Raw genomic sequence first — 27,500 nt, 5'->3', positions numbered from 1 at the left:
TACATTAATAAAATTGATCCCAAATTACCCAAAGGTGTTTTTAATGAAAATTTTTGAGATATTTCATGCCATTTTAAAAAGTTGTCAGTTTTTCCAAAATCGTTTTTCTCCTTGTCCGGTTTGGTCAGAATTCTATTGTTTTCTGGAATCATAGAATGTGGCAGTCAGCCTGGGATCCATATTCCCGACCATTCCATCAATTGCTCAAAAGTGTCAGTTTACCAATCATTTGTCATTTGTCAATTTGACTACAAATTTGCCAGCAGACCTTCTGCATCATATCTATTGAGATTCAGGGTGGAGTGGGGTTCCTGACTTCCCATAGTGGGCAGGAGGGTACATACTGCATCTTCTATCCCCTTATATCTGTTTTCCAACATGCTGTCTGTCTTTGTCTTCGAATGAGATTACTTGGTTTTGTCCTGGCTCTGGCCGGAGTCCTAGCTGGGAGGGAAACAGTTAAATGCATAGTTATTGTTTTGGGAGATGATATTTTTTTCCTTGTAAATCGTCTCTGTTATGTATTATTATATTTGTTATTTTAAATGTATAATGTAGGCATTTGAGTGTGTTCCTCTTTGTTGGATTTTGTGCTTGTGTCCGGATGAGACTTATAGGTGATCTCAAACTAAGTACATTGGTGGTATGCTCTTGGAATCTACATCTGATCCCTATTTGATCCCAGTTCCCCTATGTCTTGCTTGTTCTTGGGTGCTTTAATTATAATTCTATAACTCTTTACTATCCAATTTTCTTCCTTGTTACTGGTGCTGATATATCCTAAATGTGTTGCAAGCGCCGTAAAACCCTTAAAAACAAAAACAAAACCGATATTCAGATTTAGGTTCTTTTTCAGAATGTTAATCTTTGTTATTGATACTTTTATTCATAGAATTTGCCACTGTTCCTCTGGGAAACATGTCATGGATAGCTCATATGGTAGAGTCACGCTCTCCCCGGTCAGGCGGAGTTGTCGTACCAATAAGGTCGCAGGTTCGAGCCCCCATCGCTGCGGCAAAATTTTTATTCTCTATTGTCTTCTGGCACTTTCCGACTCACTTCATTTCTTGTTATTATATTATCAACATAAGTGCCTGCTCCACTTACTTTTCTGAATTAAAGATATATTGCTATTGAATGTACATCTGGTCTCTGCTGAACTTGTCTTCGTTTTATTTTTTTCTCTTGGCTATTTGCTTGCAAGCCTGGCTGACTTTTCTGTCGTCTTCCTTTTTACTAAAATGACCTAAAAGCATCAGAAAGCACAGTAACCAAAAAGCTAAAATGAATCTCTTATACTTTACCGTATCTAGGTTGATTGCACAGTCCACACAAAGCTTTGTTCTCAGCATGAAATTATGGGCTTCCCGACAATCAAACTATTCCATGATGGAGACTCTGAACCAAAACGTTATTCTGGAAGAAGAGACCTTGAATCCCTTAAATCTTACCTTGTACAAAATCTGAATGGCTTGCAGGTGAGTTACATATATGTGATAGTGCATGACATTATCAGTCCGAAGGTGAAAATTTTGGATTTGCATTTTTTTTTTTTGTTTCATTTTCTGAATGACTATGCTCACCAGAGCATTTTAATCTTTATTTGGAGTAAATCGGGTGATTTTTTCATGAAGTTATGGTCAGGTGTATCGGAAAGGTATCCAACAACTTTTCTCAAATGTCATACTTTTTCAATTTGACTAGCTGTAAAAATTATTTAGAAGGGAAATTAAGCTTTGATATTTCCAGAAGATGTACAAAAAGGGTTGATTTAATCATTTATGACAAGAACTCATTCTTGATAAAAATTGACCTTCTAACTAAACTTGGCAATATCTCAGATGATAGATTATATTTTTTTCTGATTATATTTTTGGTTATAATGGAATTGGAAAAAAATGAAATAGAGGATAAAAGTTTAAGATGCTGCACTGCACTATTGTACATTTGATGAAAATAATTACTACATTTTAACCTCAAAAGTATTACTTTATTTATCAATATATTTTGAAACGTTTTGATAAATTAATGTCATGTCAAAAAATATTTAGAATTTTGAAGATTGTTAAAAGCTTTTGAAGATTGTTAAAAGCCTCTTTCATTTCCAGGCGAGTATTTCAAATTTAGTTTTTTTTTTTCTGTGTTATATTTTTGTATTTGGATTAAACATTGAATCAATTTCAGGATTTTCTTCTGGTTTATATAGATTCAAGGCCGTGTCCTTTACCCGTGATATCAATGGTCCTTGCTTATTTGTCCCTTTCATATTTAATTCCCCTCTACTACAGTCCACTCCGGATAATCGCAACTCGGTTAACATTTTCGTTGATCCCAAGGTGTTGCGATTATCTAGAGTGGAGTGTATATTCAAATGTTTTAGATTGTCCAATCAAAGAGTTTTTTGTCTTCTTCACTTATAAACATCATGTCAATTCAGGCTGACACCAAAGAAGATGAAGTGGCTAAAGAGAAGGAAGAACCGGCAGAAAAAGGTTTGATTCAATTGACAGACGACGATTTCGATCGACAGGTCTCGGAGGGTCTTTTCTTCATCAAATTTTACGCTCCTTGGTGTGGCCACTGCAAGAGATTGGCCCCTACTTGGGACGAACTGGCTGAAAGTTTTAGCGTTGATGACAGTGTGGCCATTGCCAAGGTGAGTTCCAAGCACACGTGACCCACTGTGACAATCTGGTATTATTTCAGGGTTGGTTTAGGAAAGGAAAGGAAAATTTGAAATTTATACGAATGGTGAAATGGAATATAAAATTGATTTGGGCTGTTTTTCACATCTGAACTTCTTTCATCTATAAATTACTCCAGTTGCTTAGTTATAATTATTTTTACTTTTATGCTGTTATGGGGGGGCGAAGTGGCCGAGTGGTTAAGGCATTGCACTAAGACCTGGGTTTGAGCCCCGCTTCAGGCACTTTCATTTTTTTCCTTGAGCAAGATTATTAACCCCCAATTTGCTCACTTCGACAACGTGGGAGACTCCTGTTGACATCAGACATCTTGTTTGATGAGTTATCTATATTCCTTCGTGGAATGCCTAGGCGTTGATATCTTATGATGTTGTGGTGGAAAAGGCATAATTTTTAATTTTATTATGCTGTTACACGTGAGGTGAGAGATCTTTTCTAACGTGTAAGCAAATAATGATATATTCTTTTAAATTTGATATAATTAAGGGCCTAAGCCAAAGTTACATAGCTGTTACTGCTCTCTGGTAGAAAATGAATGGATCTGTGGTTATCTGCAGATATATTATGGGAGAAATCTTTGTTTGAAACATAATAATAATAATGATGATAATAATAATATTAATAATCATAAAAATAATAATCATAATAATAATAATAATAATAATGATAATAATAATAATAATAATAATAATAATAATAATATAATAATAATAATAATAATAATAATAATAATAATAATAATAATAAAAAGTACTTTATTCATCCAAAAGGACATTTTTGTACAGACGTATAATTGCCGAAATGATACATACATAAACATAATATACGTAAATATAATGTGGTAAAGTAAAATTTGGTAATAGATATAGTGTAATAATATTGTAAGCTGTAAGAATAATTACATAGTATAAATTTCAAGGGACGTACAGATGATATAATTGTAAAGATATAGATATCTAGTAAAGTGTATATTGATGTCAACATATTAGAAAAAAAAACACCAAAAAATAAATTTTTTTAAAATGAAAAATAACAACTCGGAACATGGAAAGGCAACTTACTCTTTATTTTTTGACTAATTACTATTTTTGCGGGCACCAATTACTATTTTTGGGGGCACCAATTACTATTTTTGGGGGCTCCAATTACTATTTTTGGGTCTCCAATTATATTTTGGTGGCTCAATTACTATTTTGTGGTGGCTCCAATTACTATTTTTGGGGCGATCATTACTATTTTTGGGGGCTCCAATTACTATTTTTGGGGTCTCCAATTATTGTTTTTGGGGTCTCCAATTACTATTTTTGGGGTCTCCAATTACTATTTTGGGGGCTCCAATTACTATTTTTGGGGTTCCAATTACTATTTTTGGGGGCTCCAATTACTATTTTTGGGGGCTCCAATTACTATTTTTGGGGGCTCCAATTACTATTTTTGGGGTTCCAATTACTATTTTTGGGGGCTCCAATTACTATTTTTGGGGGCTCCAATTACTATTTTTGGGGTCTCCAATTACTTGTTTTTGGGGTCTCCAATTACTATTTTTGGGGTCTCCAATTACTATTTTATGAATTTTTTTTTTTTGGCATTAACACATGGGCTTTTTGTTCATTTAGATTGATTGTGAGGCCAACCCAGTGACTTGTAGGAAACACAACATCAATGGATATCCCACGCTTTTGCTTTTCAACAACGGACAACAGGTCAGTATTCCTTCTCATATTATTGCAGTACAACCTCTGGATAACGACATCTCCTGGGACCGGAAAATGATGTCGATGTCGTCGTAATCCAGGAGTGTCGATGTTCCAGGGTTTTCAAGATGGCGAAGAAAAGGGGGGGTGATGAGACTCTTGATAATAACGATGCAATCCGCAGACCAGTGCCTGTGACAACACACATCCCAACTATGTCAGATTGTCTGTTATTCCTGTTGTCCAATTTATAATATCAGTGTTTTGATAATAATAATAATAATAATAATAATAATAATAATTAAAATATATGCTTTATTCATCAAAAAAAAAAAATGGAAATTCGTTTACAGACATGGCATAAAAATGTATAAACACAAAGTTGGTTGGATGGGAGCATCACCCTTGAATCATATACCTATGATGTTCGCATGGGTGTACGATCCGATAGTGATGTCGTTTCTTCTTCTCTTTACTAGCCTATCCTGCTTCTTTGGTTTGTGATTGTATTTTTGACAGGGGATATTTTTTTTTCTGTAAATCTTCTGCCTGTTTGTTCTTGGTTATTTATAATTTAGCTTATGATATCTTTAGGTTATGATTTTGATTTGCATTTGTACTATTTTTGTTAGATTGCTTGTTTTTTTTGTTTCAGCGGTCTCTCATATAACCTCAATTGTGTTGGAAGAGACCTAAAGCAACAAACAAACAAAAAAAACAAAAAAAAAAACACAAAGTTGAGAATCTATGTATACATAATTTGTATATATATGCAAATGCACAAAAATGTAAAAATATACAACCAAGAACCAATAGCAACACTTTATCTGTTAATTTGATAAATTGAGCTTGTGTGTGTATATTTAAAAGATTTTATTTTATTTTTATTTATTTGTTTTAAATATTCTTGTTGTCAGGTGAAATCTTATGAATCGGATAGAAGTCTGGCTGCTTTGAACGGATTTGTCAAACAGGAGATGAAGTTGTTGAGTGATCAGGAAAACACTGGCGAAGACGAGTTGCCAATGGATGTCCATGAGCCTGTTAGTAATCACAGGGAATCAAACTCTTCATATTTCTTCACCTACATGACTATCATTTTCATTCTCCAGACATTTTCTCTTTTATCATCATCATGGTTATTATCACCATCATCTTCATCATCATCATCACCATCATCTTCATCATCATCATCATCATCAATACAAGTGCCTGCTCCAACTGCTTTTGTTTATTTGGGACTGGAAATTTATAGTGTCTTAAAATATTCTATTCCTCTTTATTAGTGACGATTAAGGGATGTGTTCTAGGATCATGACTCATGCGCTATTTTTAAAAATTTATTGAAGACATCGATTGCTTACTGCTGTTTTTTTTTTTTCTTTTAAGCAAATGAAAGGATCGTCAATCATACAATGATTCCAATTTTGTTTGGATATCATTTGTTTTTTTTTTTTAATATTAAATTTAGTGTTTGCATTTGAGCACTTTGCCTCACAAACCAAGGGATTCTGATTGATCTCTGTTTCAGGCGATTTTTTTTTTTCTCTTCTAGTCCCCATTTCCAGTGACCAGTAATTTTATGAATCTGGGTTTGTAAAATCTGGTGAAATTTTTCTTCTGACCCCCATTTCCAGTGACCAGTGATTTTATGAATCTGGGTTTGTAAAATCTGGGGTAAAGTGCTTTGTGATATTACTTGTTTTTTTTTCAATCCCTGGTCGGATGACCTTGCTGGGAGGGAGCTGCTATTTTTTTCCTTGACAGAGTCCATTGTCGCTGTGACGGGACAAACCCATTGTAATTGAATCAACTAAAGTTCTACAGATATGGTTCTCTTTTTGTCAATTTCTTCAGGGCAAGGTGAAGGAGTTAACCTCTGATAACTTTGACCTCTACCTTTCTGACAAGCTTGTATTTGTGAAATTTTATGCTCCGTGGTAAGTTATGAAATAAATTGAAAGCAAACCAAACGATAAAAAGCAAACAAAAAAAAACCAAAATAAACAAATTATTATTATTATTATTATTATTATTATTATTATTATTATTATTATTATTATTATTATTATTATTATTATTATTATTAATATTAATATTTATTATTACAACAATGAGCTATCTATGCCAAGGCTGTATTTTGTTCTCTACTGGATATCTCAGGTGTGGCCATTGTAAACGTCTAGCTCCGACATGGGACGACTTGGCCAAGGAGTTAGAGGAAGAGGCTGTATCTATAGCCAAGGTGGATTGTACCCAGCATAAATCGGTCTGTGATGATCATCAAGTAAGTGGACAATTCATTAGTGACTTAAACCCACAATCTGGTTAATTTTAGGGGGTTTCAATTTTTTATAATTGATTATGAAATTCAAGTTAAAATGTCGTTTGGTGCTTGTGTCTGGGTGAGACTTTTAGGTGATCTCAAACTTAAGTACTTTGATGGTGTGCTCCTGGAATCTACATCTGTTCCCTATTTGAACCAATTCCCCTTTGTCTTACCGTTTCTTTTGTGCTTTAATTGTAATTCTAGAACTTTTTACTATCCCATTTTCTTCCTTTTTACTGGCGCTGATATGACCTTAATGTGTTGCAAGCACCGTAAAACCCTTAAAAACAAAACCAAACAAACAAAATGCCGTTTGTGTATGTTTTTGAAGCAAGATTTGTGAGAAAAAATGCAACTGCAGGGTCCAGGCAACATGCCCACGAAACAGCGATTGCCTGACACAAAACGTTATTTATCAAGCCACGGTTACACGTCAGACACATCAAAACAAGAAACATACATTGGCCTCACTGAGTGTTCGTTCAAAGCCATAAATCTTCCTTCAAAAACATACACAAACGACATTCTACTACACTAAGCGAACACATTTGGAACCTCAAAGAAAAAAAATACCATACAACATAGCATCACATGGAAAACCATCTCCAGAGCACAGTCGTACTCCCCCTTCATCTAAGATTTGCAACCTCTGCTTGGAAGAACAATTCTACATCATCACAAAATCCAACATGGCAACACTTAACAGAAGAAACGAACTTACATCTTCATGCAGACAGAGAAACAAACACCTTTTATGTAATTATGAATCACCATAGCTGCGAATACGTAAAACTTATCATGCCAACTGAAATAAACACAACAATCTACTTTCACTTTCACTTCTTGATGAAAGCGAATGCTCGAAACAATATTGTAGAAGTTAATCAGCTGCAAATACGAAAACGCACAATGCCAACTGAAATAAACAAAACAATCTACTTTCACTTTCACTTCTTGATGAGTGCAATGCTCGAAACAATATTGTAGAAGTTAATCAGCTGCGAATACGAAAACGTACAATGCCAACTGAAATAAACAAAACAATCTACTTTCACTTTCACTTCTTGATGAGTGCAATGCTCGAAACAATATTGTAGAAGTTAATCAGCTGCGATTACGAAAACGGACAATGCCAACTGAAATAAATACAACAATCTACTTTCACTTTCACTTCTTGATGAGAGCGAATGCTCGAAACAATATTGAAGAAGTTGATCATAATTATACATGAAATATTTATATATATATATATATATATATATATATATATATATATATATATATATATATATATATATATATATATATATATATATATATATATATATATATATATACATATAGGTTTCTTTTAGTTAATGATGTGTCCGGTATTGATTTGTTAATTGGTAATTCTATCTTAATGCATGTGTCATATTGGCAATTGCCTAAAATCAACCTATGAAAAAGTAAATTTAAAAAATTGACAATTGAATTGTTTCTTCCAACAAGGTAAAAGGATATCCAACTCTAAAGATTTTCAGGGATGGATCCAAGCTGGAAGATTATCGTCAATCCCGGACGTTAGAAAGTCTGACCACATTTGTACGCGGGCATCTAGTGGGCCATGATGAGCTGTGAGTGGAATGCAGAGCATGGGTCTTGGGAGTGAAAGGATGAGGTTATTTTTGGGGGGGTTTTTTCGTTGTTGTTGTTGAAGTTATTGTTAATGTTCTGAATGTAGAATGAATAACAATGTGGAATTGAATATAAGCTTCAATTTAATATACGAAAACAGATAAAATGGATGTTTCGGGTTTCCCCACTTTATCAACAAAACAGAATGAATGAAACACTACAGATGAATGAGATAATGTAGTAGTGGTGTTGTTAAGATGAATGGTTTATTCAACGCCACTACCACATTATCTCATTCGTCTGTCCCTGAACTTATGGATGTTAAAGGCTTTTTTTTTTGGATAAAATATAATTTTCTTTTAATAATTATTAACCTTAGTTGGGGTCTTATAGAATCTGTACCTAGTGATGTTATTGTGTTTTGTTGGACGATACATTTGATAGCATTGTTATATAATAAAATATATTTATATTTACAAATTTATATGGATGGCATGATGCCAAGTGAATATGACACTAAACCTTATTTTAATATATTATATAATGTTCTGCTGTGGACCAGTTTTGATCTTAAGCCATTTTTAGAAACAACTCTTGGCCACATTGTATGGGTAAATTAACCCTCTCCTTACCAACTAAAGGAAAATCGTCACATTCGTTACGATACAACCAACATTTTTCTTATTCAAATTTCTTTTGTACATCATAACATTTAAAGAAAATGAACAGTGTGTTCTGGGTGGGGATCCTGACCTCCCATAGCGGGCAGGGAGGTACATACTGTGTCTTCTATCCCCTTATATCTGTTTTCCAACATGCTTTCTGTCTTTGTCTCGGAATGAGATTACTTGGTTTTGTCCTGGCACTGGCCGGAATCCTAGCTGGGAGGGAAACATCAAATGCATAGTTATTGTTTTGGGAGATGATATTTTTTTCCTTGTAAATCATCTCTCTGTTATGTATTATTATTTTTATTTTGAATGTATAATGTAAGCATTTGAGTGTGTTCCTCTTTGTTGGATTTTGTGCTTGTGTCTGGATGAGACTTGAAGGTGATTTCAAACTAAGTACATTGGTGGTATGCTCTTGGAATCAACATCTGATCCCTATTTGTTATCAGTTCCCTTTTGTCTTACTTTTTCTTGGGTGCTTTAATTGTAATTCTAGAACTTTTGACTATCCAATTGCTTCCTTTTTACTGGCGCTGATATAACCTAAATGTGTTGCAAGCGCCATAAAACCCTTAAAAACAACAAAACAACAGTGTGTTGTATGTAAAGCACATTTTGCTAAAGAAATTATGTATCGCAAAAACTTTACTGCTATTGTGTTTGGTGATTAAAAATATATTTTTGTGTTAGTTGAGTGTGAAGTTTTGGGGAAAATCCTGAAAATGGCTGGTAAGGAGAGAGTTCAATCCTGACATTTGAGTATAAGGTTTGCTAGAGAATTTGGTTCAAAATGAAGTGACCAAAGTATTTCTCTCCATGTATATGAATACGATTTTTTTTCCACTGTAAGTTCCATCTGGTAAACGAGAGACATTCATACATATCTGTTATGTAAACAAAATGATGTTGTTTTTTAAAGAAGTAGACTCTCAAATGTTGAGTACTGAAAATGAGGTGCAAATTATTGTACTCATCTTTATAGAGCTTTTCCACTTGCCAAAGCCTATACATTTCTAGTAAAAATAAATCAGTGAAATCATGTTGAGTGTGTTCCTCTTAGTGGGGACCTGTGCTTGTGTCTGGATGAGACTTGTAGGTGATCTCAAACTAAGTACTTTGATAGTGTGCTCTTGGAATCTACATCTGTTTCCTATTTGAACCAATTCCCCTTTGTCTTACCTTTTCTTGGGTGCTTTATTTGTAATTGGGAGTGAAGTGGCAGAGTGGTTAAGGCATTGCAATGTGACCCGGAAGGTCTCGGGTTCGAACCCCGCTTCGATTTTTTCCTTGAGCAAGATTATTAACCCCCAATTTGCTCACTTGGGCAACATAGGTGATTGCTGTTGACATCAGACATCTTGTTTGATGAATTATCTATATTCCTTCGCGGAATGCCTAGGTGATGATATCTTATGATGTCTTGGCAGAAGGGCATAATTTTTTTTTTTAATTTTTAATTGTAATTCTAGGACTGTTTACCATCCCATTTCTTCCTTTTTACTGGCGCTCATATGACCTTAATGTGTTGCAAGCGCAGTAAAACCCTTGAAAACAAAAACAAAATCGTGTGGAGTGAGTGATCTGAACAAAACAAAAAAAACAAAAAAAAATCATTGGTTAATAACCGTTTTATTTTTTAAAGTTTCACTTCTATATTATTTTTTTTGTTTCAATAGAAATATCAGATTTATCAGTGGCTGTGGTACAATGTGTTGTCATATGTTATATAAGGTTTAGGTAATTTATGTTATATAGAATCAATAAGGAAAATGGTTTGTGTTCCAAATTATTTCTCTCTCCTTGCTCTTTGTTCATGAGACACTTTGCCATTTGTTCATGTAAATAAATAATAACGTGAAGTTGAATGTAAGTTTCAATTTAATTACAAAAACAGATCAAATGAACATTTCGGGTTTCCCCTTTATCAACAAAACAGGAGGATTGAAACACCACAGATGAATGAGATGATGTGGTAGTGGCGTAGTGAACTACGCCACTACCACATCATCTCATTCATCTGTGCGGGTGGTTGGATGGGAGCATCACCCTTGAATCATATACCTATGATGTTCGCATGGGTGTACGATCCGATAGTGATGTCGTTTCTTCTTCTCTTTACTAGCCTATCCTGCTTCTTTGGTTTGTGATTGTATTTTTGACGGGGATATTTTTTTTTTCCTGTAAATCCTCTGCCTGTTTGTTCTTGGTTATTTATAATTTAGCTTATGATATCTTTAGGTTATGATTTTGATTGACACTTGTACTATTTTTGTTAGATTGCTTGTTTTTTTGTTTCAGCGGTCTCTCATATAACCTCAATTGTGTTGGAAGAGACCTAAAGCAACAAACAAATCTCATTCATCTGTGGTGTTTCAATCATCCTGTTTTGTTGATAAAGGGGAAACCCGAAACGTTCATTTGATCTGTTTTTGTAATTAAATTGAAACTTACATTCAACTTCACGTTATTATTTATTTCTTCGAGCTTCGAGCAGCAACATTTACATTACCCTTTTGTTCATGGAACATGCAGCTTTGCATTCTGGTGATATGACACTTGCGTTAGGACCAGTAGATTGGCTGTTTTAATCTCAATGTGAACAGTCCACAGTTGAATCATTGAAAAAGACTCTTTATTCACATTTCTGTAAATGAGGACCTGACTGTAATATACACCAGTTTTAACAAAAAGTTATTTCCTGTAAATCTTTGCTCAAGTTGTTGTTAGTATTGTATAAAAATACTGCCAGTTTTTAAAATATTACTGAAACAATAGAATAAAAGCCAATTTCTGAATAGGTAGTACCTTATGATCCACTCTTGATATTAATAGACCATAGATTTCTGGACTTATCTGTTATGCTGGGTGGGGTTACTACCTCTCATAGTGGGTGGGAGGTACTTGCTGTGTCTTCTATCCTCCTTTATCTGTTTTCCAATTGCTTTCTGTCTTTGTCTTGGAGTGAGATTGCTTGGTTTTGTCCTGACCCTGGCTGGGAGGGAAAAAGTCGAATGTATAGTTATTGTTTTGGGAGCTGATATTTTTTTTCCTTGTAAATGATCTCTCTGTTATGTATTGTTATTTTTTTCTTTTTCAACATATGATATGTAAACATTTGAGTGTATTCCTCCTAGTGTGATCTTGTGCTGGTGTCTCGGTGAAACTTTTGGGTGATCTCAAACTTAGTACACTGATAGTGTGCTTTTGGAAGCTACATCTGTTTCCTGTTTGAACCATTCACCTTTATCTTACTTTTTCCCCAGTCCTTTTAATTTACTATCCAAATTTCTTCCTTTTTACTAGTGCTGATATGACCTAAATGTGTTGCAAGCACTGTAAAATCCTTTTTAAAAAAAAATTTAAAAAGCCCTCTTTATCACCTTCTTATTTACTGGTACTGTAATGACCGTATAGTGTCGTAAGCGCTGTAAAACTCTTAAAATCATAACATATCATTTTTTTGAAAGATTGTTGTTGCTTAGATCTAATTTTGTTACCTCTTTAAAGCATAACCTAATGATCTTACATTTTTTTCTGGTGATTATACGACCCTAAAGAGCACCAATAAACTTCTGAAAAGAAATAAGTCATTATTTGGATATTATTTAAAATTTCCATTTATATTTAAAATGAAGTGACTTTCAGTGTTGTAAACACCACAAAATCCCTTAATACAAACTTCCACTTTTATGAAACTGAAAAATAAGAATGTCTTGTGCTATGTGAATTTCTTGTTGTTTTTTATCTTTCAAATAAAATTTTAATTATTATAAAATGATTTTTAGGGCTCCATTTTTCAGTGTCTTTTGTATCCAAGTCTTTAGAAATCTTCGTATAATAATAGATATGAATCTTTAATCCCACCCCTACCCAAACCCTTACTTTACAATAACCACATTTTCTTACTATTTTTTATTATGATTCTGGTGTTGTTTCCTAATTCAGTCTTACCCTAAGCTTGGTAGCGTCAGACGGATTAATTGTCTGTCCATCAGGGGACAAGGGGGTGGGTGAGCTTTGTCTTTGTGGTTTTGGGGCATTTTGGGCATTTCTGCCTTGTTTTCAGTTATTTTCTGTATTGACAGACTTGATTTCTTATCAAAGAATATTATAGTCTTCAACAGTCATGACGTCACTTCCCTTGTAATGACGCATAGTAACTTAGTAACTTAGTTCTAAACTATCGGAACAATGGCGGATGCCCTTATGAAATACTTCTAAAAAAGTGTATCCAGAGGAGAAAAATATTATAAATCTGATCATGTTTAGACTTTTATACATTCTTATCAGATGACATGTGAAAAAGTTTTAGCCAGCATGAAGAATAAAAAATACAAATTTTCTTTGTTTAGAACCAAACTGCTCATGGCTGGATAGACGTGACATCAGACTATTGAATCCTATTGCCACAGAGCTAAATATAGTCTTATTGGTCCAAAAGCATAGAGGCAAAGTTTCTCCCTGCGCTGGGTTCCCGACCTCCCATAGTAGGCAGGGAGGTACTTACTGTGTCTTCTATCCCCCTATATCTGTTTTCCAACTTGCTTTCTGTCTTTGTCTTGGAATGGGATTTCTTGGTTTTGTCCCGGTCCTGGCTGAGAGGGACACAGTCAAATGTGTAGTTAGTTTTGGGAGATATTTTTTTTCCTTATAAATCATCTCTACTGTTATGAACTATTACGTTTTGTTTACGAATTATATATGATTTGTAAACATTTGAATATATTCCTCTTAGTGGGGACCTGTGCTTGTGTCTGGATGAGACTTTTAGGTGATCTCAAACTAAGTACTTTGATAGTGGGCTCTTGGAATCTACATCTTTTTCCTATTTGAACCAATTCCCCTTTGTCTTCCTTTTTCTTTGGTGCATTAATTGTAATTCTAAAACTTTTTACTATCCCATTGTCTTCCTTTTTTACTGGCCCTGATATAACCGTAATGTGTTGCAAGCACCATAAAACCCCTTAAAAACAAACGAAACAAACAAATTCCCCCCCCCCCCCCCCATGTGACTGTATTTCTTGGATGACGATGCCTTGGAATTAGACAATAGATGTGAATCACTAGATTTTGTTGCCATTCTATTGTGTGTGTGTTTTTGGTTAATCATGTTTACACGAATGATTTTATGTTTTAGATTCTAGACGTTTTGTCGCATAGTATATCATCTGGGTGAATTAACCCTCTCCTTACCAACTATAGGAAAATCAAAATCATCGCATTTGTTACGATACAACCAACATTTTTCTAATTCAATTTTCTTGTGTACATCGTAAAATTTAAAGAAAATGAACGTATGTTGTAGAGTAATGTTTTGCTAAAGAAATTATGTATGCAAGAACATACTGCTATTGTGTTTGAGTGATAAAAATCTCTTTTTGTGTTAGTTGGGTGTGAAGTTTTGGGGAAAATCCTGAAAATGGCTGGTAAGGAGAGCGTTAAGAATGTTAAATTGTGCAAATATTATACTGCTTTGTACATGGCATTTTGAATATCAGTGAATTATGCTTGATGGATGAGTAGAAATAGAATATGATGGATTTTATTATTGATGCATTTAGACATGCCAACTTGAATCGTTGAAAAGTGAATGAAGAATTGTTAGAAATGGACACTGTGTCACAATATGACAGTATTATACGATATATTTGGTAGATATACAGATCATTGTATAACGTTCATTCTGCGTGAGTCCGTTTAAAAGAAAATGCTAACATGCGACGTCTTCAAACCAAATACACTACAGGATCCATCATGGACTGAAAAAGGTTGGTTTGGCAGACGGGTCAATTTAGACAGGAATATTTTACATTTACGGGTGTGTATCCAATTATGGCAGGCTTTAACTAGGTTGTAGATATTAATATGGATAAACATTTGTCATAATAATAATAGGAGGATTGTAAGTGTGACTGAAATGTAGATTATTCAACTGACATAGGTATTGTCACTTTTACTTTACCAGCTTTTTGTACACATGCCGTTAGCCAAACTATCTCATGTCGTATGATAACCTAATACGCTTCAACAGTCGTGACATCACTTCCCTCGTAATGACATATGGTAACTTAGTAACGAGTTCTAAACTATCGGGACAATGGCAGACGCCCTTATGAAATATTTCTCCGACGAGCATAAAAGTGTATCCAGAGGAGAAAAACATAATTCTGGTCATGTTTTGACTTTTATACATTCTGACCACATGACATGTGAAAAAGTTCTAGGCAGAATGAAGAATAAAAAGTACAGATTTTCTTTGTTTAGAACCAAGCTGCTGGTTTCTGGGCAGATGTAACATCAGACCTACTGAATCCTATTATGACGAATATACTAAAATCATTTTTAATTTAGCTGTCACGTGATAATTATTTCTTCCTGCTAACGATGGGTGTTGTGGAAGTCGAAGGCATTGGTTGATAGGTTTTTAAGAAGATAAATTTGAGCAATGAATTTTATATGTGTGTTAATGAAATAAAGGTGTGGGTATGAGTGTGAAGTTTTGAGAAGACTAAAGTGTAAGTATTTTGTACAAAATCCATACCTCTGTTTTCTGATTTTTGTCCACGCGACTTATAACACAAAGTGCTCTTACTTTATTATTTGTAGTTTAAAGAGAGGACAGAATTTTTAGTTGGATTTTTGTTGTTGAAACTGTTTGATAGATTGTAAAGTCTCATTTTAGATTGTATTGCCATTCTGAAAATATTAAAATAATTCAATATTGAAATTGTTCCAGCCATTATTTAAAATGATTAAAATAGTTCAATCTTCCATGATTTGGTAAAAATTTGGATGGTTCGATGCTTGTTTCTGCCATTTTAAAAAAATCTGTTTTTGAATTTTATTTAAAATATTCAAGGACTGTGCATAACTTATTTTTTTTTTTTTAAAGAATGCTTTTACATTTTACAATGGATTTATTGTAGTGGTTTACATAGTACAAGATTCATGAACAAATAAAAATCACCCTGTTTATATTTGATGAAATGATTGTTGTCACATCATGCCATTTGAGACATACCCTGTCACTCGAAGAATAAACTTATTAAATATACAGGGCTGGTTGGGGTTCCTGAACTCCTATAGTGGGCAGGGGGGTACATACTGTGTCTTCTATCCCCTTATATCTGTTTTCCAACATGCTTTCTGTCTTTGTCTTGGAATGAGATTACTTAGTTTTTTTCCTGGCCCTGGTCGGAGTCCTGGCTGGGAGGGAAACAGTCAAATGCATAGTTATAGTTTTGGGAGATGATATTTTTTCCTTGTAAATCATCTCTCTGTTATGTATTATTATATTTGTTATTTTGAATGTATAATGTAATCATTTGAGTGTATTCCTCTTTGTTGGCTCTTGTGCTTGTGTCCAGATGAGACTTATAGGTGATCTCAAACTAAGTACATTGGTGGTATGCTCTTGGAATCTACATCTGATCCCTATTTGTTCCCAGTTCCCGTCTTATTTTTTCTTGGGTGCTTTAATAGTAATTCTAGAGCTTTTTACTATCCCATTTTCTTCCATTTTACTGGCACTGATATGACCTTAATGTGTTGCAAGCGGTGTAAAACCCTTAAAAACAAAAACAATTAGTGGGGACCTGTGCTGGTGTCTGGAGACTTTTAGGTGATCTCAGACTAAGAACTTTGATAGTGTGCCCTTGGAATCTACATCTATTTGAACCAATTCCCCCTGGGTGGGGATCCTGACCTCCCATAGCGGGCAGGGAGGTACATACTGTGTCTTCTCTTCCCTTAGATCTGTTTTCCAACATGCTTTCTGTCTTTGTCTTGGAATGAGATTACTTGGTTTTGTCCTGGCTCTGGCCGGAGTCCTAGCTGGGAGGGAAACAGTCAAATGCATAGTTATTGTTTTGGGAGATGATATTTTTTTCCTTGTAAATCATCTCTCTGTTATGTATTATTATTTTTATTTTGAATGTATAATGTAAGCATTTGAGTGTGTTCCTCTTTGTTGGATTTTGTGCGTGTGTCTGGATGAGACTTGTAGGTGATCTCAAACTAAGTACATTGGTGGTATGCTCTTGGAATCTACATCTGATCCCTATTTGTTCTCAGTTCCCCTTTGTCTTACTTTTTCTTGGGTGCTTTAATTGTAATTCTAGAACTTTTTACTATCCAATTTTCTTCCTTTTTACTGGCGCTGATATAACCTAAATGTGTTGCAAGCGCCGTAAAACCCTTAAAAACAAAAAAACAAACAACCAATTCCCCTTTGTCTTACCTTTTCTTGGGTGCTTTAATTGTAATTCTAGAACTTTTTACTATCCAATTTTCTTCCTTTTTACTGGCGCTGATATGACCTAAATGTGTTTCAAGCGCCGTTAATCCCTTCAAAACATTTCTCTAGTGCTTTTAAATTATGAGTTTTGTGACAACCCCATCTTCTTCCACTGGGTGGGGATCCTGACCTCCCATAGCGGGCAGGGAGGTACATACTGTGTCTTCTATCCCTTTATATCTGTTTTCCAACATACTTTCTGTCTTTGTCTTGGAATGAGATTACTTGGTTTTGTCCTGGCCCTGGCCGGAGTCCTAGATGGGAGGGAAACAGTCAAATTGATAGTTATTGTTTTGGGAGATGATATTTTTTTCCTTTTAAATCATCTCTCTGTAATGTATTATTGTTATTTTAATGTATAATGTAGGCATTTGAGTGTATTCCTCTTTGCTGGATTTTGTGCTTGTGTCTGGATGAGACTTATAGGTGATCTCAAACTAAGTACATTGGTGGTATGCTCTTGGAATCTACATCTGATCCCTATTTGATCCCAGTTCCCCTATGGCTTACTTTTTCTTGGGTGCTTTAATTGTAATTCTAGAACTTTTTACTGTCCCATTTTCTTCCTTTTTACTGGCGCTGATATAACCTAAATGTGTTGCAAGCACCGTAAAACACTTAAAAACAATAAAAAACAAACATCTTCTTCCGTTTTACTGGTGATGAAATCAGATATTTGTTCTCTTCACTTTTCTGTCATTTTTTTTTTTTTTACAAATGCTGACATGTTCTAAAAAGTCACAAGAGCTTTTAAACACTTCGAAAAACAAAACCAAAACTATACTGGCACTGAAAACGGTTGCCAACATGCCTTCACGCGATTGCTAGATCTCACAACGCGACTTTTTAATCTATGTATTCTTTATTAGTATTATGTGCAGAGTTTTAACAAGTTTACAATGTAAAACCCTACAAACTGTGGAGTGATCCTCGAAAATATTGGTTTCCACAAGAAGAAGAAGAAAAAATAATCTGAAAATTTTGGTGGTGCCATAAACCCCTAAGTACCAGTAATCGACATAGGGCACGTAAGACACTTCACTGTTGAAAACAGTTTTTAAAAAACGAAGGCGAGAAAAGTTCAAAGATCAAATTGTCTTTAATGGACGTCATAAACCAAACAACAAATTCATCACAAAAGACACCAAATTATTATATAAATTATAATGGAAATGTTTGTTCTCCCTCTACCCCTGGGTCATGTGAGGTCATTGGATTAGCAGAGAAACATCTCCGATTTTAACTTTTGATTTGTCGAATAAAATGTGAATAAAATATAGAGTCAAATTTCTATTGAATTCAAACTGGAATGTCATAACTGGACGGATTTAATTCATGATCATTTGTCATTAGTTCTCATTGGAATTGGGATTCCAAATAATGATAATGACATATCTATAGCGTTGTTTTTCCCCAGGCAATGATTTTGATAAACATTAATGAGATAAATTATATTTACAAACCAAAATGAATGGTTATAAAAATTAAAGTCAGTCTCTCTCTCTCTCTCTCTCTCTCCTCCATCTCCTTTCTCCTCTCTCTCTCTCTTCTCGTTCTCTCTCTCCTCATCGCCTCTTATCTCTCTCTCTCTCTCTCTCTCTCTCTCTCTCTCTCCTCTCTCTCTCTCTCTTCTCTCTCTCTCTCTCTCTCTCTCTCTCTCTCTCTCTCTCTCTCTCTCTCTCCTCTCTCTCTCTCTCTCTCTCTCTCTCTCTCTCTCTCTCTCTCTCTCTCCTCTCTCTCTCTCTTCTTCTCTCTCTCTCTCTCTTCTCTTCTCCTCTCTCTCCTCTCTCTCTCTCTTCTTCATCTCTCTCTTCTCTCTTCTCTCTTCTCTCTCTCTCTCTCTCTCTCTCTCTCTCTCTCTCTCTCGCTCTCTCCTCTCTCTATCATCTCTCTCTACCTCTCTCATCTCCTCTCTCTCTCATCTCTCTCTCTCTCATCTCTCCTCTCTCCTCTCTCTCTCTCTCTCTCTCTCTCTCCTCTCTCTCTCTCTCTCTCCTCTCTCTCTCTCTCTCTCTCTCTCTCTCTCTCTCTCTCTCTCTCTCTCTCTCTCTCATCTTGCAATATAAATATATATATATATATAAATACACATATATTTTTAGTCTTTAATATTATTTGAAAGCGTTTGATTGTAAATCACTATTAGCTGAACCCTATGTTCTATGTCAGTGGGACTTTTTAAAACTGGAGACATTGATAGATTGTTATCAGAATCCATTTCTGTCCCTTGTATCAACTTGTCCCCATATCTTTTCTTGTGTGTTTTTAATTGCAGATCTACAATTTAAAAATAAAATAAATAAAAGCTATTCGCATTGATACTGAGACCGCATATAAAGAATAAGATGCCCAGAGAGAGAAATGGTTTTTTTTTGGGTATACTTTCTTTCCTTGTTCATTACAAAACAAAAAACAACCCATGGTAAAATGAAACAAAAATGTAAAAAATAATGTTAAAAAAAGATTTGATTTGCCCAACTCAACATAATATTTAACAAATTGATAAACCAGTATGAAGACATAACTATTCCTAAACTGATAAACCAGTATGAAGATAAAATTATTCCTAAACAAAAGCATGACATAGAGGACACGTTTTCCTATGTGTGATTTCTGACTGAATAGCACGGTGCCTGCATTGGTTACACATCCAGAATTGGTATTCCAGTATTGGTCTCCCTGTCACGATACACGTCGGGTGTTTTGTGTCGCAGCTAGAGCACACCGTAGCCCTGGGGAGGAATAAACATATTCATTGAGATTCAGTCTTACGTAATCAAAGTGCACAACTGCCACTATGGAAGCTGAATTTTTAAAATAAATAATAATAATAATAATAAATGGCATTTATATAGCGCTTCACCCCGTTGTCACAGGCTCTAAGCACTTTACAGTGATATAAAACAAAACATATTACGGTAAGACAAGTGTTGAGGGAAAAGTGATACGAATTAAATTTAACAACAAAATATGATAATAGTATTGCAACTTGTGACGTAAAAAGATGAAACTTTAAGCGAGATTTGAAAGTTGTCAACGAATCAGAGCATCTCGCGTGTGAGAGTTCCAAAAATTATAGAATTATTCAATTATAGAATTTGATTTAAATCAAATGCCTCTAGTTTGGCGATTCTTTAATGTAACAAAAAATGCATATAGCTTTTTCTTCTTACACCTACTTCATCATGTCTCATCGCAATGAAATACCAGATTGACCACATACAATGGTAAAAAACCCCAAAAAAAACATTTTTTTTTAAAACAAAAAAACATACTGTACAAAACAAATACAAAACAAAACAAACCCAAAAGATTAACATTGCGGTCAACTGCGATGGAAAGCATACAACTAAAATATACTTTTTCATGGTTTTGAAGACCTCGTTGAATTCAATTCCACAGTGTTTATAATGAAACACACACGGGCTCTTTTTAATACCGTTGTAAAGGAGTATTGTTAAATTGGTTTGACAGTCTTTCCATCATACAACAATGAGACCATAACAATTTGAATCATCAGACTTTTATATAAGTACAGATTGGTTGAGAGCATTTTTATTATGTAACAATGAGACCATAACAATTTGAATCATCAGACTTTTATATAAGTACAGATTGGTTGAGAGCATTTTTATTATGTAACAATGAGACCATAACAATTTGAATCATCAGACTTTTATATAAGTACAGATTGGTGAGAGCATTTTTATTATGTAACAATGAGACCATAACAATTTGAATCATCAGACTTTTATATAAGTACAGATTGGTTGAGAGCATTTTTATTATGTAACAATGAGACCATAATTTATCATCATCTTTATCACATAATGCCAATGAAATGATCATCAATGATGAGTTTTGTGGCCCGTGCGATGACCCATAATTATAGGCAGCGACTGTGTAGAGAGTACTGATTACTATCTAAATTCCCTTATCTATGAGTGTACTACGGTTATCAAATCAATTCAAATCAAGTTTTATTTATTTATTTATTTAGTTATTTTGTTTTGTATTCACTTGTTTATGAATTTTTATATACAGTAATACAGTCATGTTATGATTTATCGATTATGTTTTATTTATATTTATTTATTCAAATATATGGCTTAAAGTATCTTTTCGTTTCTTTTTTTTTTAATTTAAATTTTTAAATTTTTTTATTTTTATATTTTATTTCATTTTATTTGTTTTTTTTTTTAAGCCAATAACGGGTCAATATCCCTAAACCTATGTTTAGTGTGTATGTATATATAAGAAAACTAAACTGGCAAAGTGACAACAAACATTGGATGTCTCTCATTCCTGAGGTTAAAAAAAAAAAAAGTTGGGTCATCAGACTTGAATATATACGTCTACAAACAGAGGATCTGAGGGAATACTAGTGTACAATTTGTTGTGATTGTGATATTAGGCTTACCAGTCTGGCATTTGAGATCCACAGTGGGGACAATCTACACGATTGGTTCTCATGTCTTTAGGGCTGTGCCTGGGGAAAAAACAACACATTTCACACACTGTCAGAACATTACTAGCATTTCAATAATAAAAAAAAAAAATTAAATATATAATAATAATAATAATAATAATAATAATAGTAATAATAATAATAATAATAATAATAATAATAATAATAATAATAATAATAATCATAATAATAATAATAATCATAATAATAATCATAATACTGAACAAAACAACAAACGACGATAAGAAGATTCATATTCCTACTTGGTGAAAATCTCCATGGCCAATTCTTCGTAGTGTTGTCTTTGGTCGGCAGACAAAGACTCCAGAGATTCGAGTTTGATGAAGGCTTTAGAACAAACGTTGAATGCCCGATTGGCTGTGGCTATCAGGGCTGGAGAAAAAGATATAGATTCACAATTTACATTTCATTCTCTCATGATGAAAAACAAAAAACCAAAAAAAAAAACCAACAAAAATAAAATAGAAAGTCATAAAAAAAAAGAGTCGTTTAACTCATGTAATTTTTTTTTGGACAATGACAAACTGATTTTAAAACAGGTCGCCCTCCGAATTAACACCAATCTCTGATAGGACGAAAAAAATGTGTGAAAAAAAAAAAAACCCAGAAAAACTAGAGCATTTATATAGAGCAATATCCACTAAACGTGCTCAAAGCGCTTTACAAAGTGTCCCTGGCCAACAGCAACACTTAACATGTAGGATGCGACATGACGCCTGTTAGACGATATTACAAATTTTTTGTCGGATAGAGACAATGCAATTAACAACCACTTACTCATTTTACATGTAAGTATGGTGAGAGAATGTGAGTAAAGAGCCTCCTCCAAGGACTCAACTATGCGCTGAGCGAGGCTCGAACCCAGGACCTTCCAATCCGAAAGCGAGTGTCATACCACTAGACCACATAGCCGCATTGAATAGGTTGGTAAGTGTAATTCTCATTTCTCCGAGAGGGATAGACAAAACACTACATGTTGACACACCACCACCCACAATGGAAGGTAACACCACTAGTACCGCACCCACAATGGAAGGTAACACCACTAGTACCGCACCCACAATGGAAGGTAACACCACTAGTACTGCACCCACAATGGAAGGTAACACCACTATACCGCACCCACAATGGAAGGTAACACCACTAGTACCGCACCCACAATGGAAGGTAACACCACTAGTACTGCACCCACAATGGAAGGTAACACCACTAGTACCGCACCCACAATGGAAGGTAACACCACTAGTACCGCACCCACAATGGAAGGTAACACCACTAGTACCGCACCCACAATGGAAGGTAACACCACTAGTACCGCACCCACAATGGAAGGTAACACCACTAGTACCGCACCCACAATGGAAGGTAACACCACTAGTACCGCACCCACAATGGAAGGTAACACCACTAGACAGCACCACCAACTAAGTGAAGGTCCATCACATCTAGTACCCACGCCAAACGGACATGAAGGTAACACCACTAGTACCGCACCCACAATGGAAGGTAACACCACTAGGACAGCTATCCACCAACTAAGCTGTAAACGTTTGTCTCATCAAACTCTATGTGACCCATCGTCTCAAAACGGTACTATGTCGGAACACACATTATGCATAAAAGCCGAATTTTATGTTAAAACTGGTCAAAAATATAAAATATTGGCATTAGCACCCTAAAATATGGTATCCATTCTCCTCAATAAAACGTACAAACTCAACACAAGTCTGATATTTCTGGCTATAAATTCAATTTTCAACATCTTGTTCAACCCGACTTAATACCGTTTTGAGGCGAAGGGTCACATATAAATAATATTTTGTCAAACAGGTTATTAGAAACAAATCTCACCCAGAAGAGAGTAGATGCTGGCTGGGTCTATGACGTCATCAAAATCCCTGAGATGAAGGGCTGTCCTCATGGCGGCGTCCACATACCCTGGACCATGGGAAAATATCATAAAGGCTTATGTCATTGTTGTTTTTATATGAAAAACAAACAAATAAATAAATGAATATATAAATAAATAATAATAAGAAGAAGAAGAATAGTCATAAAAATAATAATTATAATAATAATTAATAATAATAATAATAATAAAAAACTAAATAAATAAAAAACAATAATAATAATAGTAATAATAACGATGATGTTGATGAAAATGATGATAATAATAATAATAATAATAATAATAATAATAATAATAATAATATGAAGAAGAAGAAGAAGGAGAAGAAGAAGAAGAGGAAAAAGAAGAAGAAGATGAAGAAAAAGAAAGATGACAAAATTTGAGTTTTTTTTCAAAGTTGAAGTAACCACATTCATTCTTCTCAATCCAAGCAATCTCATTTGTCAGACTTCTTGAGTCACAAGATTCATTCTAGCTCACTCCGGCACGACACCAGATTGAAGGCTACAACTACAAGACATCTATTAAATAGTAAATAGTAAATAATGAATTTATATAGCGCCTAAACACCCACGTTAATCGTGCTCTGTGGCGCTTTACATAATAAAAATAAAAATGTTTAAAAACAACAAAATTAACAATCACGACACTACATGATACATAATAAGCATGCATACAAAAAACAAAACAAAATCAAAGCAACATCTATTTTATGAAAAATAAGCATCTATTCTGTAAATCACCTTCATGAAGCTGTCTCTGGGCAAGGATAAAGAAGTGATAAGCCTCCGCGCCCCTCCAGGCATTGTCGATTATTTTCGTATCTGACATGGCCGACACGTCCTCCTCTAGGAATCCAGCTAGGGCTGAAGCAGCCTGAAATGATTATTTTATTTAAACAGTTGTTTATCTATCCAGCAATTATTGACGAGAGAAATTTCGTTTATTGTTCTATTTACATTGTCTGGCATACTACTTTTCTCAAAATATACAAACCCAAACGCCCCCCCCCCCCCCCCCCCCCCCCCCCAAATATTTTTTTTTTAAAACAAAGAAAAAAAGGAAAAAAACAGCAAAATTTTCAGATTTTCAGACAATAACAAGATTGACAAATTGTTTGATTAAAAAAAAAAAGGGAAAAAAACAGCAAATTTTTCAGATTTTCAGACAAATACAAGATTGACAAATTGTTTGATTTTAGCAATCACTATTGATTGACAAGTCTACGTACAAATCCTGTGTCATCCAATCACAGATTTCGTTTCATATCACCATAGTATGAATTCATCATCATATACCCAGCATTCCCTAGTTTAGTCTTGCGTCATGTCAAACGTGTTACCAAAACTGTCGATATACTTCACCTCAAATCAAATCCTATTTATAACACAGCCACAATTTAAGAACCTTCATCTTGAATATCAAATTCAATCCCAAAGCTACTACAATAACAAATTTAAAACAAGATCTTCAAAAACAACAATACGTTTGTTTAAAAAAAAAATAGATATTAGTGATTCTCAATTTAAAAAAAAGAAATTAATTTCATTATTATATTTTTTTCAGATTATTTTTTAATGTTTTGGTCATAAACTGTATATATTACATATGAACGTTTACATGATTTTACTTTAGCTAATCAATCAAATTTGTTTTACATTCATTACACACAAACTATTTATAAATCAAACTGTTACGGTCCACTGAGTCATTTCATAAATAACAATGTGAAATTGAATGTAAGCTTCAATTTATTATACAAAAACAGTTAAAATGGACGTTTCTGGTTTCCCCTTTATCAGCAAAATAGGATGAATGAAACACTACAGACGGATGAGATAATGTGGTAGTGGAGTTTTCAACATTTTCATTTGATGCACTGGGACTTTTGTATAGCACCTTGATCCTTTCAAGACCTGACCACACTGTGCGGTCATTGTTCAGTAGGACAGATTCTGTTCTGATCGCACAGTGTGGCCAATAGCACTGAAAGAGTTAACATATGACTCCAAAATAACTTATTATCTTTATTTTTCTTTTTCTGACATTTGAAAAAAAACAATAACCCTTTTGTCATGTCCTAAAATCAACTCCTACTCCTACCTGTTTGTTTTTTCCTTTGGCACTGGATGTGAGTTTCATTGTCTCGTGGTATTTCTCTATCAGCAACCCGCCCAACACGTACATCTTTTTCACACTCAGAGGGTTTTTGGCCACTTTACTTTGGTCATCTGCAATCTGAATATAACGAGGACATTTTTGAACTTGGAATATATTTTTCAATGAGATGTTTTTAAAAAATAATAAATATCGTGAAACCTTTTATTTTCTATATAAAATTTTATGATAAAATTTTGGTTGAATAATTATGATTTTGAGTCTAGTACAGGTGTGAAAAATATTTTAACCCTGTCTATGAATTAACTAATAAAACCATATATATATTTATAGTTACTTACACACGAGCATACTTACACAAACACACACACATTCATACACAAACTCTCTCTCTTTTTCACACTCACTCACTCTCTCTCTCTCTCTCTCTCTCTCTCTCTCTCTTTCTCTGTCTCTCCCCCCCCCTCTCTCTCTCACACACACACACACAAACACACACACACACTTATTTCTAAACCAACTGATTCCTATTCCCCCAATACCACTACTGACTTTAATCATAAGTTTGGCAGCGTCCATGAAATGCCCAGCCTTCCTGTACAACTCTCTCTCTCTCTCACACTCACACACACACACACACACACTCACTCACACACACACTCACTCACACACACACACACTCACACACACACACACACACACACACACTTATTCCTCAACCACATGATTCCTCAGCCCCCCCCTCCCCCCCCTACACTAACTTTAATCATAAGTTTGGCAGCGTCCATGAAATGCCCAGCCTTCCTGTACAACTCTCTCTCTCCTCTGTCTCCCCCCCCCCCTTCTCTCTCTCTCTCTCTCTCTCTCACACACACACACACAACACACACACACGTATAGCTACACTAATCTCTCAACCAACTGATCCCACCCCCCCCTCCCCCCCTCCACACTACTTTATCAGAGTTTGGCAGCATCCATGAAATGCCCAGCCTTCCTGTACAACTCTCTCTCTCTCTCTCTCTCTCTCTCTCTCTCTCTCTCCCCCCCCCCCTCCCACCACTGACTTTAATCATGAGTTTGGCAGCGTCCATGAAATGCCCAGCCTTCCTGTACAACTCTCTCTCTCTCTCTCTCTCTCTCTCTCCCCCCACCCCTCCCACCACTGACTTTAATCATGAGTTTGGCAGCGTCCATGAAATGCCCGGCCATACAACTCTCTCTCTCTCTCTCTCTCTCTCTCTCTTCCTCTCTCTCTCTCTCTCTCTCCTTCCCCCCCCCCCCAACCACTGACTTTAATCATGAGTTTGGCAGCGTCCATGAAATGCCCAGCCTTCCTGTACAACTCGATGGCGTTGAGGACGTTGTTCTTGGACAACAAGTGCTGGGCATACTTGGCCAGGAGCATGTCGATCTCCTTGACGTTGTGAGTCTTGGCCAGGTCGATGGCCGTGTTCCATTGATTCAGGTGGACACAACAGTCGATGGCCGCCTTGATACGGTTACACTGTCACAATCAAAACAATTATATTTATCAGTTTGGTTACATTATCATCATCATCATCATCATTATCATCATCATCATACTCATCATCATCATCATCATCATTGCCCTTTTCACCCTGGGTCAGGGTATAGGCCACAGACAAACAGTTTCCATCCTTCTCTATCT

At 34.9% G+C, this 27,500-nt stretch overlaps 2 protein-coding genes across 2 annotated transcripts in view; one reads left to right on the top strand and one right to left on the bottom strand.

Annotated features, from left to right (window-relative positions):
- The window catches only part of LOC144956657 (thioredoxin domain-containing protein 5-like), an 11,895-nt gene extending 1,269 nt beyond the window's left edge, over nucleotides 1–10,626 (top strand). The window contains exons 3-10 of the mRNA XM_078887305.1: nucleotides 1,314–1,478; nucleotides 2,438–2,656; nucleotides 4,322–4,408; nucleotides 5,317–5,442; nucleotides 6,257–6,339; nucleotides 6,563–6,686; nucleotides 8,220–9,075; nucleotides 9,610–10,626. Of these exons, the coding sequence (XP_078743431.1) occupies nucleotides 1,314–1,478; nucleotides 2,438–2,656; nucleotides 4,322–4,408; nucleotides 5,317–5,442; nucleotides 6,257–6,339; nucleotides 6,563–6,686; nucleotides 8,220–8,348 (933 nt within the window). The 3' untranslated portion in view covers nucleotides 8,349–9,075; nucleotides 9,610–10,626. The remainder of the gene's footprint in view (nucleotides 1–1,313; nucleotides 1,479–2,437; nucleotides 2,657–4,321; nucleotides 4,409–5,316; nucleotides 5,443–6,256; nucleotides 6,340–6,562; nucleotides 6,687–8,219; nucleotides 9,076–9,609) is intronic.
- Nucleotides 10,627–19,262: 8,636 nt separating this feature from the next.
- LOC144956656 (WD repeat-containing protein 35-like) overlaps nucleotides 19,263–27,500 on the bottom strand; it is a 38,799-nt gene continuing 30,561 nt past the window's right edge. The window contains exons 26-32 of the mRNA XM_078887304.1: nucleotides 27,123–27,335; nucleotides 25,814–25,948; nucleotides 24,454–24,586; nucleotides 23,653–23,739; nucleotides 22,044–22,173; nucleotides 21,733–21,801; nucleotides 19,263–20,044 (exon numbers count right to left, since the gene is read on the bottom strand). Coding sequence (XP_078743430.1) covers nucleotides 19,879–20,044; nucleotides 21,733–21,801; nucleotides 22,044–22,173; nucleotides 23,653–23,739; nucleotides 24,454–24,586; nucleotides 25,814–25,948; nucleotides 27,123–27,335 — 933 coding nt within the window. The 3' untranslated portion in view covers nucleotides 19,263–19,878. The remainder of the gene's footprint in view (nucleotides 20,045–21,732; nucleotides 21,802–22,043; nucleotides 22,174–23,652; nucleotides 23,740–24,453; nucleotides 24,587–25,813; nucleotides 25,949–27,122; nucleotides 27,336–27,500) is intronic.

This window comes from Berghia stephanieae, chromosome 11 (genome assembly GCF_034508935.2).
Source record: "Berghia stephanieae isolate SIO BIC M18660-M18661 chromosome 11, UCSD_Bste_1.3, whole genome shotgun sequence".
In the NCBI taxonomy this organism is placed as follows: Eukaryota; Metazoa; Mollusca; class Gastropoda; order Nudibranchia; family Aeolidiidae; genus Berghia; species Berghia stephanieae.
This window is presented reverse-complemented; position numbering and strand designations above follow the sequence as displayed.